This window comes from Taudactylus pleione, unplaced genomic scaffold (assembly GCF_031769625.1).
Source record: "Taudactylus pleione unplaced genomic scaffold, aTauple2 ptg000064l, whole genome shotgun sequence".
Taxonomy (NCBI): Eukaryota; Metazoa; Chordata; class Amphibia; order Anura; family Myobatrachidae; genus Taudactylus; species Taudactylus pleione.
In genome coordinates, this window is record NW_028284466.1 from 7,085,261 (window position 1) to 7,106,621 (window position 21,361).

The 21,361-nt window shown below is 34.0% G+C and overlaps 1 protein-coding gene across 1 annotated transcript; it reads left to right on the top strand.

Moving 5' to 3' along the window:
* The first annotated feature begins 8,776 nt into the window (after positions 1 to 8,776).
* Positions 8,777 to 12,368, top strand: ZIC3 (Zic family zinc finger 3). Its single transcript, XM_088465856.1, has 3 exons — positions 8,777 to 9,889; positions 10,849 to 11,012; positions 11,421 to 12,368. Exons 1-3 carry the CDS (start codon positions 8,917 to 8,919, stop codon positions 11,607 to 11,609), a joined length of 1,326 nt encoding a protein of 441 aa, XP_088321982.1. The 5' UTR covers positions 8,777 to 8,916; the 3' UTR covers positions 11,610 to 12,368.
* The last annotated feature ends 8,993 nt before the right edge of the window (positions 12,369 to 21,361 follow it).

Consider the following 21,361-nt stretch of genomic DNA (forward strand, 5'->3'; position numbering starts at 1 on the left):
ATTTTGAATGGAGCATGGAATTTATATCTTTCTATGACACTTGCTCAAAAAAAAGTTGACAGAAATGGGAGCATCATGGCAAAATTATACAGTTTTGGTTACCCTAAAAAGAAGCAACGAAATAAATAAAAACATATTATATATGTTAGTGTACAAATGTATTTTATGCAAATTGTTTTTCTCCAGTTTGCACTTAAACTATTTTTAAAACAAACAAAACATTCAATATAACTTTTGGTAATATTTTATTTTTTACATTTTGGATTTATTTATATTATTCATTCGGTAATAATTTCTATTAATATTGTGGACTAAAACACAAGTGAATAGGAGTCATATTTTCTTTACCATATTATGCAAATTTTTTTAAATTTTTTAATGAAAACATATGGAAAGATTGTGCTGCCCCTGCCATAACAAAGTTTGCTAGCAAGTATTAAACAGCAAACTAAATGCAGATTAAGTTGGCTACTGACTGCCTTAAAAGTTTTTGAACACAAATAAGTTTTTTAACTGACAATGGACCTAGGGGATCTCCACATCCATGAAAGAGCAGTGACGGTTTGACTAGCACAAAAGCCAAGACTCTGGCACAAGTCTTGTACTTCTCTTGATGGAGAGACTTAGCCTGTTTTCCTGAGGGATTTCAACCTTTCATGCGCACAATCAGGCGGCTTACCACATGGTCCAAAGGAGACCTCAATTGCTCATGGGACCCGCAAGATTGCCTATGTAGGAGACTGTGTAATTTTCTACCATAAACCTGCTTGCTTATATGGAGGGGATATGATTTACAACAGTGGAAAATGATGATCTGACTTGACATATTTTGGTTAGAAAGCATCACTCTGTTTAACAAACATACCATATTTTTAATTGTTTATCCCGAGTCAAAAACTTTGTGACAGCACATAAAAAAACAGCAAACTCAATGTCCAATTATAGAAAGCTCAAAACAGCCTGAAACATTAGTTGAGAAAATAAATAGAATAGAAATGGTGGAGATATAGCAATTGTTCCTTTTATAAAATATAATTTCTTGCCATTTTTTAATTTAAAGTAATACACTCCTTACTAAAATACTTAATTAGGTTAACACTAGTCCAATTCACGCATTCCTTTTAAAAGTTAACACTGGAAGTGAATGGATGTTGTTAATGAATGGTAAACATTACCACTAATTAACAAGTTCAACCATATATTTCTATGTTAAAAAATATTAACAAGAACAAGTTGGGATTGTTTAAGAAGGACTGTGTCCTTATAGCTTCAATGAAATCATTACCTTAACTAATGGAGCAGAAGTAGGTGATGCGTATATGAACATTTTGCATCGTATATGCCTCATTTACTATTTCCAGCCTTTGGTTACAAAGTTAAGTGATTGAAAGCATGCATCGATTTATACACCTACATATAATATTGAAGTGTAAGTGCGCCAAAGCCGATTTTAATACTTTAAATGCCTGCCAGTGCAATGGTTAATTAACCTTAACTGCTAACAATGACCAGAAAAAAAATGGCACAAAACAAAACTTTTGATATTGTCATGTAAACAGTATAAACCTTTATTGTTATTATTATTATTATTATTATTATTATTATTATTATTATTATTATAGTTATAATTTATAATAGTAATAATAATCATAACAACGGTATTTATTATAATGGTGTGGCATTTTATGCAGGAGTATGTTTGTTATGGTTATACTAGCTTAAAAGAACAAACAAAATTTTACTAGTTTGATAGCAAACTGATAAAAATAGACTTATTCTTTTTATTATAGCTTATACATACCTGGCAATCTTCTACACAAACTTTTATGAATGATGACTATTGGCTCATCTTAATTGCTTTCCCGATTATAGAGTAGCTCTATAAGTCATCAAAAAGCTTAAGATTCTTTGTTTAAGAAAAAGACTTGAATAGTTTCCCAATACCTAGATACGGTTATATATAAAATAGTGAAATGTAAGTAATACATTTATCTTTCTGAGATATGTTCTACATCCTGTAAGTAGAATATACCCATCACAAGGTTCCTTATCTTTTTTTTTTTTTAGATTGTAAGCTCTTTGAACAAAGTATTTTGTGATGTATTTTTCTAAGCAGCCTTCTACATCATATTGGCAACTACAGTATGATAGCAATATATATGATAATATCTATAATATTTTATGTCCAATTTCCCTTTACTGTGTTGCAGTTCTAATATATCATAAAATGTGTTAGGGTGAGGATTAGCCATTTAGAATAAATTAATAAAGTTGCTTTATTTTTATTTGTTATATGAATATTGCTACATTCTTCATAGAATTAATAAATACCTTTTTTTAACTTGTTTCGCCTTTTATATTCCTATGAGTTTACATAACGAAACACATTCATTGGCGTTTGCTTAATAAGAAAAGTTAAAACACAAACCAAGATGAAAGCAAGTGCTAGTACAAGGAAGTTTTTCATGTTACAAATAATATAGTGCTCCACATACGTACCTGTTTGTATATCTGACTTATGAACTATTTAGACTGCAATTCAGAACCATGACGTGACTTTTGCATGACTTACGTTATTCATGACTTGCTTCCTTTTACAAGATACAGCACCAAATTATGTGGTGCTATAATTATAGTTAAAAGGTGTAGTTCTTTGTTTTCCACAAATACATGAGCCTTACCAAATATGCTTCAGAGAGGGCTGTCTACACGCGCACACACACACGCACACATACACACACACACATATATATATATATATATATATATATACAATCCACCGCTCTGGGCACTCCTCCACACAATATATATACATATATGTATATATATTTATATATATACAATCCACTGCTCTGGCACTACTCCACACAGTGTAAGTGGGCACGCAGGCCCAACTTGCTCTGGTGCCTCCCAGGAGGACAGCACCCCCAAATCCTCGATGTTCAAACAATGCCAGGCGGCACTCGGAGACTGGTACAGACAAAACCCTTTCCAGAGGGATTTTATTCAGTGGTCAACGTTTCAGGGTATTGTACCCCTTCCTCAGGACAACATGTGAAAAAGCGCACACACGCACACATACATGCACTCACACACACACATATATATATATATATATATATATATAAAATGTACATGTAACTGGACATTTAGGAACACACTTCTTTACCATATTCATTTATTCATTATATTACAGTGACGCTTTATGGCAAAATCAATGCTACAGACCAAAAATGTATCCGTAATGAAATCTATGTGGAAATAGGGAGCCAGAAAGGCTTACGTTTAACCGCAAACACTGCAATGCACAATTCTGTCTCAGTTAACAATGAAAAGAAAACCAACAAACATCTATTTTGTAAAAGATGCTGATAATATGAAGTTTAGTTGATAGCAAATAATATAGTACTTTGTGGCAGTCTGACAAGGTATGTAAATTTCATTTATGGTTTTTGACTGGGCTATTCTGTGCATAATTCATAGTTGTAGATATGCCCCTCTATGGTTAAAGTATTTAAATCATAAAGTTTGCGTGATCTATCTATCTATCTATCTATCTATCTATCTATCTATCTATCTATCTATCTTATTTATTATCAGTTACGTATATAGCACCAGAATACTCCATTGAGCTTTACAATCTATCTATCTATCTATCTATCTATCTATCTATCTATCTATCTATCTATCTACTCGCACAAACACTTGTATTATAATAATAATCATAGTAATAATATATTGTAGGAGATGGTGAGCAAAATCCAACATAGACCATTGGTATGAATATTACAGTAAGACAGATGATAATGTTGGTATATGAAGACGGAGGACTCAGCTCTTATGTCTACATGTAGCTTGGTGTTTGTGGTTTCCCCTCAGGGGAAAGTTACACTGAAAGGGTCAATAAACTGTGTGTCCCCCTCAAAAGAAGGAGCACAATAAAAAGCAACCTCCAGGTCACAGGTCACCTCATCACTGATTGAGATATTCTCAACTTTCTTTTACTCGTCAGCTAAAGTTACCACACACACAAGCAACAACTAAGCAAGAGCGAACAAGCCTTTGGAGCTTGGTGTTTACGAGGAGAAGTGCCTGTGGAAGTCACGTCAGTTCCAGAACAAGAATACAGTAACCAGCAGGTTACATTGGCAAAAATGTAGTTTTCTTACATCTACAAATTCCGTTTTCTGTTTAACAAGGGAAAATAAATTGTCTGTGCTCATGGCACTCCAAGTGTAGCTTATAGGTAACAGAGAACACTGATACTCTCCCAAGCTGAGAGTCTGAATTGTCTACCTAAAAGACAAAGCACATTAGATGGATTTAAGATGTTTAGCACAGAAGCGTAAGCCTTTAATATTCAAGATAATATGTCAGGGACACTGCTATTTAGACTAAAAATATCTATGATAATTGTTAGCTTCACATGCAGAAAATAAATGCAAATTTAGATTCTAGATCTTATTTTAGGTACAGTTCCATTATTGCTAGCCACAAATGCATGTTCTACACATTTTAAAAGCATATATAATGTTTCAAAATATCCACTCAAACACAACAGATGTTAGTCATGGGGTGGACGTAATGCAATTTAGTATCAATGGGAGACATTATGATTGAAGATTTTTCTTAATCGGACAGATTCATTCCCTACCTCAAGGGAAGAGTCAATATTGTTGAATTAACTGCACATTTTTCTCGCCAATTCAGTGTTTTCCTTTATAACTACAGATTGAACATAAGATAACAGGTTTAAATAATTTAAAAAAAATATATATATATTTTTTTCTTTTGATAAATTTATATCGCAGAAGGCTTATACTGTTTAGCTTTAATATCAAGAGAAGCCATATTATAAAAGAACTAGTCCCAAGCTATGAGGCTGACATACTGTATTTGTCATTGATATTCATTTTATTTGGAAGAACTTAATCTTAACGTGGTGATTTCACAACCTTTCCTTGTTGCTAGAAGCTTATCTTGTGGTTGACTAATACCTCTCATTTGTCCCTCTCTCTTGCTATAGTTAGACTGGCCCAAAGACAGTGAATGAGCGTTAACTATTGAGTAAGTGTCTACATTCTGTGAGGAAGTCCTGATTTCTTTGTAAGATGAAGTTTCTTCAACAGAGTCATTCCGCTCCCTTTCTCTTCCAACCCAATGCCCTGTTTACTTCAATACATCCCTTCGAAGTTCAAGTGTACATGTGATTATACTGAATTGATTGACACTAACAATGAAAATGTCTCATTTACCCCTAGTTTGGCTTTAATTATTCCAAAACCACAATATGTTTACAAATGAACAGGCCATATACAATCCATACAAGGAATTCCAACACCCCCCCCAACACCAAAAGGTAAAATGTAAAAAATGTACCCTGGTTCATACAAATACATGAATCATAGAATGAATTACAGTAGGCCTGGTAACGGGTGTGTTTATATCCATTGTAAGGTATGGTTAGCTTATTTATATATATATATATATATATATATATATATATATATATATATATATATATATATGAAATACAATATTTGTCTGTTCAAATATTCTGTTGCTTAGAATTCACAAATGCATTTGTCTTGTTTAGAAAAAAGAGATTAATGAGCACAAATAACAATACAACTTTAAAAACAAAGTGCCAATGTTAGGGGTTAATGTCATCCTTACATATCTTTTCCTTTTGACAATATCAGCATTAAATGATAATCCAAATGATATTTAGAAAGTATCTTTACTGTGTAAATATTATTTGTAATACTGTCACGATGATTCATTTAGTGTGTACATAGAACACAAGGACGCATACAGAAAATGGTATTAAATCTGCCAAGGTACTTGTTTAGTGATTTATTATGAGAATGCATTTTCAAAGCAATATAATACACAGCAATAATCAATATATAATAAAACTAATGATATATAATAAAATGAGCTGTACATACAGGAGATAGGTGATTAAATGCATATGTTATATAAGTATTGTGCTTGATTAAGTGTTCTTTGATTTAATGTACAATAATTCTACTAAGACTGATATTGCCCTTGCATGTGATGTTCATTTAGCTCTAAACACCAATTCATATTATTTAAAAAAAAAAAAAAAATATGTAACAATATTTTATTAGACATTTTAACTCAATGTGGGTGCATTGAAAGATGCACTGTACATTCCTAGAGGTCTGGCAAAAGGTTAAACAGAACAGCATACATTTTATATTCAAACGAGTGTTTATTTTCACTGTAAAGACTTTCACACATCTGGATAGATTTACTTCTCAAAAAAAAACCAGGGAAGACACACGGCAGCTTAAAAGGAAGTGTCACAAAACACCACTATCTTCAGCTATAGGTCTTTTCTTCCACTTTAAACTTAAAAGTAAAATGTAGTATTAGAAAGTGTCAAAGAAGAGGGGTAAAGAAAAACACACATCCAGAGGAGGACTACTGCTGAGGCCTCTGAAACTGTAAAGGTCATTTAACCATGGTGGCTACAAGTCGGCAACTTCACAGACACTACCCAATGTATTCTCACTTGATGGTCTAATTAAATTATGTCCTTTTTTTTGTCACTGAAACAAGACAACATATGCCTGAGCTAATGAATTATCTTATTGGAACAATGTCCAGCGTGTACACAGCCACATAAACAGGTAACAAAAATCAGCAATTTGCTTTGGAACAGGCCAATAAACCACTGAAAGGGGATATGTTTGAAAAACTTTGCTGACACCTATGAAAGAATAAGAGAATCACCATAAACCTTTGCAGCCTTCTATAAGAGCCTCTGTGACTAGGAGGGCATTTGAAATGTACTGCATTCACCAAAGGAACATCAAAGCCTAGTACTGCATTGGGATAAGCTTTGCATCCATCAAATAACCAGCCTAAGTTCCCAGGCATACCAGCTACAAATGCAGGCACTCGTGCAGCCCAAAACACAAGCCAGATCCCTGATCTCCACGCAACTTTGCCATATTCTCCTGGAGATGCTGTACCACGGTCAGGTCCAACAAACATACAGTAAACTAGGTTTAAGCTCGACAGTTTAAGATGCAATGATTTAAGACAAGAGGGACTCACCTTTCAACTTTTAGTGTGTTCTTGTTGGACGTGTAGCATGAATTTTGATTGGTTTTGATGGGACATGGCATTACTAGTGAAGCAGATTTTTATAGGGGTGGAGTTTTTTTTTTTTTTGCAAAACTCTAAAATAAAGAATGTGAACTCTTTCCTGGGGCTGATTGGGGGGAAGGATGTGAAAAGACTGCAGTTATAAAGCACTGCTTGAAGCAGTCTCTCAATGCGTCTCTGAACTTGATCAGATTTTATGTTTCCTGCAGAGAGACAGCGACAATCCTGTGAAAGTGGCTCAATAGACAGACTTTTGGGCTCAGCAAATCTCAGGATATTACAATTACGGCCATCTTTCTCTCCCTCTTTTATTCCCAATCTTACTCCCTATAGTTCTTTGCAAATGCTTTCCCATACAAAAAAGAACGGAATTTATAGAGCTGTCTAAAGCTTATAATCATCGCTAGACAAATGCAGTATTTTTTTAAACCCTTTTCTCTGTGTCTTAGTGCAGCCTATATGATGAAGGTATTGTGTGATCATATTCATTTTCTTCATAAAACTGCCCTGTGAAGTTTTAAAATCCTAACTCAGAAAACAAACACAACAGGGATTCTCCCTTACAGTCTCTCTCTCTCTCTCTTCTTTTGTTTTCATCCAGGCAATTTAACTGTTTATTCATCTTTGTCCCTTAGTAAGAAATAAGAGAAACCAAGAATTGCAAAATTACTGAAATGTCATAAAAAGCCAATTGAAAAAGTAAGACCACAAAAAAATACTATAAATAAATATATACACGCACCCATATATATATATATATATATATATATATATATATATATATACATATATATATATACATACACGTGTGTTTGTACTGTCTCAATTTATGACTTTACTGGGTCTATAGAACTATGTAGCAAGGTTTGCAATATATATAGTTATGGTGTCAGTTAAGTAATATATGACCAAACTAAGTATAATACAATAAAAGAGCAGGTGCTAGATCTCAACACTGCGGCTCATGAGAAATTTTTCAACACCCATATTATTTCCTTAAGGATAAGACTATGCTTTTTAAAGAGACAACATGTAAACACAAACCAAAATGCAGAGTGCATCTAAACAGAGAGCTACTGTACATATGAAATAAAACCTTAAACAAAACATGCAGAGATAAATGCTGAAATGTGTTTCCCTTTCACTTGTGCTGCTGAAATCACTGTATTTTCTTAGTGGATGGTTTCAGTGTCTTAAACAGGAACACTGGAAGATACCAGTTTAAAGAATGATCACAGGTTTATGATGTTTTGAAAGGCGGTTAGAAGCATCCTTAAATTAGGGATCTTTCAGACAAATATTTGGGCTCTATTTAATCAATTAACACATGCAGTGCTGGAAGAGACGGCCACATATATCGTTTGCTATATATCTCAGTCAATTGCAGCACCTAAAGCGTTAATCTTACCTGCAAATACTAAACCTGTGTAGACCAATCAGGGAACAGATATTAGTGAAGCTGCCATATTCAATGCTAAACTCTGTCAATCAAGAGTTCACAGGCAAATGGGTGCCTGGGGCTGGGCTCGTATGACACTCCCACAGCTGAGTTTCTATTGGTGCAATTCAGACTGCCTCCTGAGTTGGTTTATGTGTGAGGAGTGAGTGATTGACTTTATCAGTCCAAGGACATTACTCTGTTGGAGAGGGTGAACTGTTTCCTGGATTTCCACAAGCAAAAGGAATAAAAGCAAAACTTGTTTTTGTTATCATTGCTTCTGCATGAACTGTATCCTGTGCTGACCATTCAATAGGTCTGACTGCTCAGGTTCATTCATGACGATGTTGCTGGATGGAGGACCTCAGTATCCCACCCTGGGAGTTGGTGGGTTTGGGACAACTCGCCATCATGAAATGTCCAACCGAGATGCTGGCATGGGGCTTAATCCGTTTGTTGAACCTTCACATGCTGCAGCGTTTAAGCTGAGTCCAGCCAGTCATGATCTCTCATCAAGCCAGAGCTCAGCTTTTACCCCACAGGCATCCGGATATGCCAATGCGCTTGGGCACCATGCTGGGCAGGTGCCATCTTATGGCGGCGCTGCCTTTAACTCCACAAGAGATTTTCTTTTCCGAAATCGTAATTCTGGACTTGGAGATGCTGCCTCTCCAGGTGGTCAGCATGGACTTTTTACCAGCCATGGCCCCCCTGGAATCGCTGAACCCCAAGGACACCTGATCTTCCCAGGGCTTCATGAACAAAGCTCCAGTCACACTTCACCCAACGGACATGTGGTCAATGGGCAAATGCATTTAGGTCTCAGAGGCGATATTTTTGGACGTCCAGACCCTTACAGAGCTGTGCCCAGCCCCAGGACAGATCATTATGCTGCTGCCCAGTTCCACAACTACAATCACATGAATATGAGTATGAATGTGGCCGCTCACCATGGCCCAGGGGCATTTTTTAGATATATGAGGCAACCTATCAAACAAGAATTATCATGCAAGTGGCTAGAGGAATCACAGATGAACCGCCCGCAGAAAGCTTGCGACAGGACATTTAGCAGCATGCATGAGCTGGTTACACATATGACAATGGAACATGTTGGAGGACCAGAGCAAACTAATCACATTTGTTACTGGGAGGAATGTCCCAGGGGAGGTAAATCTTTTAAAGCAAAATACAAACTGGTTAATCATATAAGGGTGCATACAGGAGAAAAACCATTTCCTTGTCCTTTCCCTGGATGTGGGAAAATCTTTGCACGCTCAGAAAATCTAAAAATTCACAAAAGGACTCATACAGGTAAGAGATTAAGCGGGCTAATAAATATGTGAAATAAGTGGCAAATATATCTCGTTTTAGTGGGCCTGTATATGTACTGTATAAGTTACTATAACTTCTTAGTTTTCATAATTTTTTAAACTGAGATTATCTAATTTTATTATATTGCAGCTTAAAGTCATATCAGGACAATAGCAGCGGATTTGTCTAAGACATTATTATTTGCTGTTTTTTGTTGTCTTGTCTCTGGCTTGCAGTGAACAAATAAGAATCTGTTGAGTGATGATTCACTTCCAAGCAGTTTAGTTCCTTGCATACTGTTAAGTAAACTATAGAAATGCTAATTAAATCTCATTTTCACTCACTTCCGTTCTTTTTCTTACTCTTGATTGGCACATCTCCTAATTAAAGCAGTGATACTTTTGTCAAAGTATTTTTATTTGGAATCCTGTGTTTAATTAAACTCTTTGCAAGCAAAGTGAGTTAAGAAAAGACAGGGTAACAGCTAATCTAGTTTCTTCTATAACACTTCTTTAAAAAAAGAAAGCCTTGATATTTTACATTGATATGCTTTGCTAATATTGTACTTTGATAAAGTACTTTGGGTACAGTGATTTTAACACTTCTGGCAAGAACCATTGTTATTTAAAAGCCACAATAATCAAATTTAATTTAGCTGTAGGACAACAATTATCAGACTGTTTGACCCAGTTTACAAGATTTGTTTAGGTGTTTCTTTGTTTTTTATTAAGTGTCAAATTGGCTGGTTAAATAGTAGAACATGATATGCAGGTAACGTATGGGAATATTTAGGAAGGAAATCGTTCAGTCTGGGCCAACAATGTGAATTTCATTAAGTAAAATCAGTGGGGCGAAACTGTAAAATCTATCCCAGCGATGACTGGATAAATAAATAAATAAATATATATAATGTATTCTGCAGCTCCAGCTACATAACATTCTATATACCCTTCCATCAGGTGAGAAGCCGTTTAAGTGTGAGTTTGAAGGATGCGATCGACGGTTTGCAAACAGTAGTGACAGAAAGAAGCATATGCATGTGCATACATCAGACAAACCATACATCTGCAAAGTGTGTGACAAGTCCTACACTCACCCTAGCTCTCTACGGAAACATATGAAGGTAATATTTACTGCTTTTTTTATTACTATTATTCTGCTGAACTTATTTTGTAAATTGTGCATCATTTTTACATTTGAAGATGTATTACACTACAATGTGAACATTTTTGCATCCTGTGTTGTATACAATTGTTGCTTGTTTTAGGCATGTTTAATATAGTTGCCATTTAAACATTGTATGTTTTTTTAATGATAAAAACATATCTAAAAAGATTGTTAATTGTGCACAGAGAGTAAGCAGGAAGAGATTTTTATGAACTTAATGTAGCAAATTGGCATATAAAACAATACTTATAAGTATTGCTAAACAGAGTTGCTACTCTGTACTTTTATTTTGTGATATTGCACTCTGCAAAATATTTGGACAGGAATAAAGGATTTTGGAGTGTAATACTTTTTTTTTTTATAGGTACATGAATCTCAAGGGTCTGATTCATCCCCAGCTGCCAGCTCAGGTTATGAATCTGCCACCCCCCCTGCAATGGTTTCTGCCAGTAGTGAAGAATCTTCTAAAACTACTTCAGCAGTAATTCAGACTAACAGCAACACTCACAACCCAGGATTACTTCCACCCAATTTTAACGAGTGGTACGTCTGAAAAAATAGAAAACAAAATGTAGAAAGGCACAATCACGCTCAAGTAAGGACCAAATGAAACACAGTGACCAAGATGGTTGTTCTACCAAGGTGGAAATGGAGTTTATTATACAAACAACAGTATAGGGCTTTGTTTTGTTACTCTGGATTTTTTTTCTTTTTTTTAAAGAAGGCTGTGGACTTTTGTGTCCCTTTCTCAGGATCAGAAAACATATTTTGGCATTTTCTTTCTTTATCCTTGCTTCTACAATTTTCATTTTAACAATGCTACCTTTTTTTTTTTTTTTTTTTACAAAACAAATTATAGAAGGTTCTGAAATGATGTATTTAACATATAAAATTCCCTTCACCTCTATGGTGATTGTTAAACTCTCATGTTCTTAAACCGTGCCAAAGTCTTGTTATGTCTTGAACTTTCTCAAAGCATTACACTTGTGAATGTATTCCTTGTCCTATAGGGTCAAAAACTGTTGTTCAGTAAATTTTCAGGATGGGAGTGTGTGTTAATTCACAGATTGTGACCGTTTAGTATACAGTTGCCTTTTGTAAGAACTTTTGTAAATATACCCATGATGCCATATTTATCGTTTGTAATTTAATTATTGATACAAGTGCCGGGAACTGAACAATATTTATGAAAAAAAAGTTTTCTAACAAAACTCTGTATAGCTTTTGGTTATAACTGCTTTAGCATTAAAATTTATTGTTTTGAAAGAATTCAAATTTTAAATTGTCTAACAAATGAGTTATTTTACTTTAAATGGTGCAGAATCTTGTTTTCAAAAATGATACATTATTCAATGATTTTTTTAATGTTGTAATAGTCTATTGCTGCTGTTAAGGCAACACAGATAAATATCAAAGACATTTCAAACTAGTTGATATATATTTTAAGCGGTAACTATCAGAAATTTGCCTTTCAACATCTTTCAGGCAAACAAATAGTTCACAATTAAATTGGGTACCATGACATCTCTATCTAATGCTTCAAAGAAGAAATAGGTGCATACTGCTGTTCTCCAGTAAATATCAAACGCTTTCATAAGTTAAACTTTATCGTGTTCACAAAACATAGAATATAACTCCTCTATATGGAAAGCAAATAATGAGAAGTTTAGATTCTTGTGTTCAAAAAAATCTAATTCAATGACAATTGCATGTCATGTTTATTACACATCTTAAATATATCAGTATTTACATTTTGTATTTAAAATATCATTATTATCAAAATGATAATCAAAAATACTTTGTTGAGCGGCTCCAGACAAAATACCAACATTTAAATCATTACTTCACCAACTACATTTTGCTGTCTATAAACACTAAACAGCATTTTAATATATGAAGAAAAAATGGTCAAAAACATCCTACATATGTCTTATAGTTGAACCATATTCATTATGTTATGTTATAAACATTATTTTCAAAAGGTGCTTATAAGCTACTGCATATTTATTTGTTTACAATCTGTTTTATTAGTGAGCATAGCAGATTCTGTATTTTTGTTGCAGTATTCAATGGTTTTCTGAAAACCTCCCAGTTTATTATAGAAAATATATATGAACCTTGTTTTAGTGAACAAATTTAATAACAGTTGTAGTAATATTTTTACTATCATACTAAGGCAGCCATTCCTTGGCTCCTCCTCCTTTACTCCTATCTATCAGCAGCTGGAGATTATACATAAACAATCAGTATAAATGTATATATTTTTTTCCTGATACCAAGACATAGCGAAACAGAAATTTAGTAAATAGCAGAATATTTTTTTCAAAGAAATTGTATAATTATATGATGTTGGCTATGTGGCATCATTTTGTATTGTAAACATTATTGAAATAATGCTGTAATAGATACAAAGTAACTAAAATGATGCCTGTAATGTTCACTAGTAAATAGACATGAGCGACTGGAGAAGGTGAGGATAATCAAATATAGCACCTTTAATTAACTGGCCTTTCTGACACATAAGTAACAGGGTACTATCACTGAATATATATAGCTAAGCTACCCTATTGCTGAAGTCACAAGTTACAAATTACAGTTTAACAAGTATAAATATAATATAATTATTTTTAGGGATAAACTGGGAGTTGTTGGCTTGCAAAATAATGATAAACAGTCATCTTTCAGAATAAAACAAAAGAACGCATTGCATTTGGGTCCTTGTAGCACCAAGTGCATTCTTTCCTCAAGGATGAATGTTACTATACATAGTTATAGAGAGTGTATTTTTATTAGCAGAAATACCTTGCTTTCAATTTCTTTAAAACAAAACATTCCTTAGTTTGGCATCTATATAGGCACATTTGAACAGGTTTTTCTGTTTTAGGAATCTACTGCAAAAAACCACATCTACAAAAACATTTAGGTACTAAGTGTAAAGGTTCGAGAATTTAAAATAAAACATTTCTCTTACAACAAATAAAATTGCGATAAAATAGAACAAAATGTGTCTCTCACATTTTTCTTTTCAATCGCCAATTTTTCACAGATTGTTGCAAAATCTAAATGATTAGCTCATTAACATATAAGACTGTAGTTGTTCCAAAGAACAGCAGGGTTCTAACGGTGAAAAGATTGAAATGGCTGCATACCTTTGATGTTTTAGGGAAGTATAGAGGTTCTTGTTGTTACCTTCAGAAGGATTCGTTGTCAGGTTTCATTAGCTTATGCCCTGAAAACTACATATTAAGAAGAAAATAATGTGTATGGTGACATTTAAAAATACATTCACTAAGCCATGTTGTTAGATGGAGGGTCTGAGCAATGAAGGATTTGCTTATGTGTACAATCGAAATATTAAATCAAACTGGCTTTTTTCAGAACACAATACTGTTCAGGAAAAGTGCATTAGCTTCTTCTTGTATCATTTTACTTTGGAATCTTCATTTAAATCTCAATTTTAATGAATTTGTATTACTAAAGATATGTGCAGGTGGAAGAGGGCTACTGATGAACATTCAAAAAGCAGTAATTTACATGTAAATATACAGAAACTGGGCCCTTGCTTGAAATACATATGGCCAGCAATGCATCTTTTTTACACAGGGGTAGACATCCAATATATAAATAAATGTATGCGTGTGTACACACACACACATATATATATATATATATATATATATATATATATATGTCATAAAAGATGCTTGGATATACAACATAGTCGAAAATATCTGCTTAAACCTGCTGTCATTCAAAAGCTTCACTCACGCCCTGTTGCTGTGTATAGTGAAGATTCATAGGAGGACTGAGTCTTTCTCCTCCTATCTTCTGAATATGCTTAAATTGTGCAGGATCCTTTCATTCCAGAGCACCGGAAGGGATACACGATTGGCTCTTTTTTGCTTTAAAGATTTTGGTACTGTTTCCAAAGTTGCATATGATTTCCTTTTCCTTTTGAAATATACGACTCCTACTAAGCTGATTTTTTTCCTTTTTGCAAAATGAACATGTTCAACTGCTAAGGACTTCTATGTATAAAATAGAAAAAGGTCTCTCCTCCTGCAGATGTTTATAGCCATTGGGAAATATGTTATTTCGACAATCCTGTAGTTAGTTTTGATAATCTGAATTAGCTCTGTACAATATTTATCTAAAGTATTAATTATGGAATTTTTTATTCATTTAACTCAGTGTTGATGTTATACCTTTAATCACTGTAGCAAAAATCAGTTAATTCATTAATTTCTTAGAGAAACTAAACTATGTACTCACAATTCTATTCTTTTGTAGATTATTTGTCAAATATTTTGATACAGTTAAAGTACATTTTGTTTCCTAATTGTAAATTCATGAAAATAACAATATTGAATTCCCTAACACATAGGTCCCAGGTTCAGTTGTCCTTTCAAAATAGTAGCCCATGGTAGGATAATTTAAAAAAACCTGAGAGTTGTTCTTCTAAATGCCAAAGCGGTGGCAAAAATAAAACATATTGCTCAATACCCAAACAGATGGTGCTTTCATATTAATTATTTTTTATTATGACTGCCATAAGGTCAAAAACACAAATTTTACACTTATTTTGTAATATATTTTTAACGCTCAGTTCATGTTGGCATACCACCTACTGTGAGGATTAATCGCTAGTTCAAAAAAGGGGTCTAGTACGACTTGGGTACCTTCTGCTAAAACTCTTATCACAGACCAGAAATATTTTAGAATTTTTTTACTACAATGTAGGCATAATAATAGTTATTGTTAGTATAAAAGTTAAGAAAATGTACCCTGAAAACTAACACTAAAATTACACTTGATCATATAATATTTATTTTACTTTAATTTTGTATCAACAGTGTTCAATATTTGAGCAAAGCGGAAGAGTCTTCCCACTTGATGGGGGAAATCTACATCATTTTTGTAAATATATATATTTTATATATATATATATATATATATATATACATATTTTATTTATTTTTTGCTTTTTTTGAGAATGTAAAGTACTTTTAGTCTATAGACAAGTAGACAAGATGTTTATAATTCACCTACAGATTACAAATCTGTGTTTGCTGACACTGTTCTCCAAAGCATTGTAATGTATATTGAAGTTGATGTTGGTATTTTTTGGAGTTTGATGTATTGATAGAAATCACTGTATAGCATCGTCATGGACATAAAAGCCACATATAGCTAGCAGATAGCATTGTGGAGGTATGTTTGAGGCAGCTGAAAATAATGGACAGGTGATAGGACTTAGCTAAAAAACAAAATAATATCCAAGTTAAAACATGGTTTGTATAAATAGCCATATTAAATCTGGATTATAACCCTGGCACCCCATACCACTGTATGCTGAATATCAAGTACATTCAATCCACTGCACCCGTGGCTTACCTGCATATGTTCTGAACCTGACTTTGTTTACGTATCTCAGTATTTGGTTATTTAGGTAGTTGTATCAGTATACAGAAAAGATTAGTAAAAAACAGCAAATATTATCCATTTGGCTTTATAAGATCTAATCAAAGGTAATTTAATAAGGGTGTTCTCATTGCCTCAGTATGTATGCATATTTGCATGTGTGCTTTTGCTCATAAATGAAAGTTCTTAGCCTATTTACTTTAAATAATTTCTTAATTTCTGCATTCAATGACTGAGAATACATTTGAAAATGAGAAAATATCAATGACTTATTGAATCAAAATGTCATGGACAGTGACGATCTAGGTAAAGCCACAATCCTATTCCATTATTATTTTTATAATAATATGTTTGATGAGGCCAATCTAGATTTTGCAATTCTAAGTATAAAATTCTTTGATATCCTAATATTGATTTATGGCAAAACTTCTTATATAAATCAATATCTCCATAACGACAGCATCCAATCATGGGCTGTGGGTTCCTATTAAATATATTTATATTTATTACATTATTTTAGGACATACTCAAAAAACAAAAGGTCACTTTTAGTGTCTTTCATCCCAGTACAATACTTTTCAAATGAATAAATAAAATAATAAAATTCAATAAAGAGACTTTAGATGTATCTATTACGTGTAAATTTTTTTGGAAAGTATCCCATCTACACATGTTTTCTAGCTTTAAGATTATCCTTAAAAGGGCAGCAAAGCCAGTTTTATTATTTCATTATTTAATATGCTTTGCATATTCAGTTGAGTTCAACTTTGCAATTGTATTCCAACAAAATAAATATAAAAAAAATAAAAAATGAATGATGCTTATATATTCACACCCTTGTCTCAACAATATTCTCCCTCATGCCCATTTGCAGATTGACTGATCAATCTCATTAGAGTAGCAGAATGGATACTCTGAGAGAGTGTAGCCGATCCTGGAAAGATAGGTGTGTCTTGTAGCTTTTTTTAATTTAATTTTTTTCACTGAAATTGCACCCCATGCAGTGGCTTAGCTGAATGACTGCAGTGTCATACTCAGGGCTAAAAGAAGCTCTTGAATCTGTTCTTTAAGTTCAGTTTGCCTGTGTCTTCAGGACTAGCTGACTAGGATGGACAGAGGGCCACTCATTTAGCTCAGCAGGGAGAGAGAAAAAAAGTATGATTTGCTTTTAGTTCCCCTTCAAGTAACCTAATGTAAAGCAACTGCACGGAGAGAAGATATTCTGAGATAAGTTTCTCTCTTTGTTTTATTACATTGGAATTGTTGTCTGCAGGTTCACTGTGCCTCTACAAGAGCCGAGTGCAACAGCTAGGTCTCACTTCATGCTATCTCTTGCTACATTCAGTTAGATGTTGCAGCTAGCGCTGACTGGATATAGGCAACACATTCAAGAATTTGATCACAAGCCAGGTAAAAAATGTTTGTAATATAATACAAAGTGATTACATATCAAAATAGGGATATAGGTTAAATTAAACCACATACTATGCATGTGTACCCAGAACCAGACTCACCATCATTTCATGTTCCAATGACCTGCTGCTAAACTTCCTATGTCATTAATTATTGCAGATATCTGAAATAAAATAATGGTGTTTAGAAAAATATATAATATTAATAGTATTCACTAGGTACCCCTTCCCTTAGCTGTAGCAATGGGGGCTTGTCCGTACAACTTTTGTTTTCTGGGTTCCTCCATTTCTCTGGACAGAATCTGGTGTTGAGCAAGAGGATCATTTTGAAGCCCTGATCAAGAGATCATTGCTTGTGGTTGGTCTTCTGATGCAAGCACTTCCTCCTTTCCTCTGCCATTTAAATTTGGTTAGCTAAACTTTTGCAAGTTTTGTGTCACAGAAACAACAGAGCCCCAGGACGAAAAGATACATGTAACATGTAGGTCTGCGATTACGGCGAGGGGCATATTGACTCAAATCTTTTAGCTAAGCACTAGTTCAGCTTTTAAAACACCACATGCTATTTTAATTTTCTGTTATTCTTTACAAACTTGAGAATTTTCCAAAATATTTTATATAAATCAAATTGCTATTTATATTTAATTTCTGGATTGTTCTTCTTTTAAATTAGGCTAAAAATAAAACTCTGCCAAGTTGAAGCTTTTGCAGACTCCAACTGACTACAAATTTCTACTAGACCATTGGTTACCAAGTTTGGTACACTTGCTGGGCAGAAAAAAAACATTCTGGTTTAGGATTAGAAAAACTATTTCAATAGTTTGTTACAACCATTTAAATGGCAGATGTTACTTTTAGTTAAAACAAATTCATTTAAAGTGTAATTTTCATATCTCCCTCACAGGTTGCAGTTTTGCTTGCAGTAGATAAACAACCAACCTGAAATATCTTAAACAACAATGACAATGATAACTGCAGTAAATTGGGCTTTAGATCGTGATTGTTCCTTTACACAAAACAAGAGTAACTGCGTAGTATACCCTGCAGGCACAATCACTTTCATTGAGTTCTTGCTAATGATGCGACTATTGAATGACTACCTGAGAATTTATCAATGGTTTTAAACATTTGAAGAAAAAATTGTGCCATTTACCAAATAATAACAACTTTACTGTTATTTTTTTATTTGTATTCAAATAAAAATAGCTGTATTTGGTAATATCATTTGTAATATCATGTTTATTTAGTGACTCTGGGACTGATGGACAGATTTGCGTATCTTTACACAGCACGTTTCAGAACTGAGAATATATAATTGCAAGTGAAGCAGAGTCATACGCATTTCAGGTGCATCTCCACTTGCGATTGAGGAGTTGTAATTGGAATATAATAGGGTGTTTTTATGTACACAAAGTTCAGTGAGGACATGCTGGCGCATCTGCTGGATATGCACAGTAGGGCGTAAGCATAAATATATTAGGGATGTGCTGGTCTGGTTCTCAGAGAACCAACAACAGCTGAATTTAGGGGTTCTGAGTCAAACCGAGTCAGAGCTCAGAATCACTTTGGGGTACTGAGTCAAAACGAGTCACAGTTCGGATCTTCCTGCAGTTCAGAAATTGGATTTAAAAAACAAATTCGGGTTTTGGATTGCATACTAACAGGTCAATATTATGTAATTTTAGCTGTTATTATTTTGCTTTTGTTTAAATACAGATCCAAAACCAAAACCAAAACACGTGAGGGTGGTTTTGCAAAACTAAAACCAAAACACAAAGATGAATCCAGATCCAAAACCAAAACACGGGGGTCGATGCACATCTCTAATATATATATATATATATATGTATTTCAAGGCGTATCATTTGCAGTACAGTAGGCTGATGCATGTCTGCACTGATGAGATGACGATTAGAAAACCAAGAGTACGGACAAGGGGTGAGCGCATCGCAAAGATGCATTCAATTCTGCATATGGGAGAATATAAGCATTTATTTCAATGTATGCAACGCTGGAGCATCTACGGGCAATTGACATTCACTAAGCATAAGGCCAATTAAGTATAAGATAATATAGATATATAACCAGCTAGATAAAAATTTTCCCTAGCTGGTTAACGAAAGCATTTAGTCCAAAAAAAATAAATATGTACTTTGATCAAACTAATGACAGCTGGCAAAACAATCAACAATTTAATCAGGTAATAATAGTAATAGTAATCCTCTCCAAAAGTTAGATTTTAAAGGTACCTTATTAGCTTTAAATATCTTTTTTTAAATGTACAAAATTACTGTATTCTCTAATTTATTTTATGGACATAGCACCCTCTATATTTAAGCAATGAAAAATAATTATGCAAACCGTTATCTATTACAGCCTATCAGGGCCCCCATGACTTTGGGGCAGACAAGGTAGCTGGGGGGTGACTACTCCTACAGAGAAAAGGGCTTGGGTAATCGGTGATAATAGTTGCTGCTCCTCTCAGTAATCAGACAGGTAGCAGCACCATTGCAAAAAGTAACATGTATCTGCCACTAAGTGCAGGAAAGTTAAGTATTGTTTTGATTGTTATATTTGTACTTTACAACATACAGTATGCTTATTTGAAATATATCAGTGGTTCTCAACTGCAGTCCTCATGTAACCCCAATAAGTCATGTTTTCAAGATTTCATCTGTGGAAACAGGTGGCATAGTTACTGAAGCTCAAAACAGATCAACTTATCTGTGTGTGATTAATGAAATCCAGAAAACATTACCTGTTGGGAGTGCTTGAGGATTGGAGCTGAGAACCATTGAAATTAGAGATGTGCGTTGACCCTTGTGTTTTGGTTTTGGATCCAGATTCATCTTTGTGTTTTGGGTTTGGTTTTGCAAAACCACCCTCAAGTGCTTTGGTTTTGGATTTGGATCTGTATGTTTTTGTTTTTTTTTAATAAAAAATACAGCTAAATGACATAATTTTGACCTGTTAGCATGCAATCCAAGTTCAGAACAGCGGGAAGATCCGAACTGAGACTCGGTTCGACATGGTACCCCTAAATACAGTTGTTGTCAGTTCTGAGAATCGGACCCATGCATCTATAATTGAAATAAATTATTGATCTGCATGTCATTACAGGGGATGGCTCCTTTTGGACATCTAACCCTCTTTCTGTACTGATGCATCCCATGTTGTAAATAGGTATTATGCCTTCTCATGGATTCATTCTTACCTGAGCTAAGAGGTCTACATTAGATACGGGCAATCAGCCTAAAGCTGTGTATACACCTGAATGATGGTGTGACCCAGCAATGCGGCGATGTGATGCAAAGATATATTGCATCGCCGTACACACTACACAATCCACCATACAATACAATATATCATTGCATGCTTCATGTAATATCACCACATCGTCCATGGCATCATCCCATCTGACGTGCAGCACAAACAATGAATTGGGTGGAATTGCTTGTACACACTATACAAT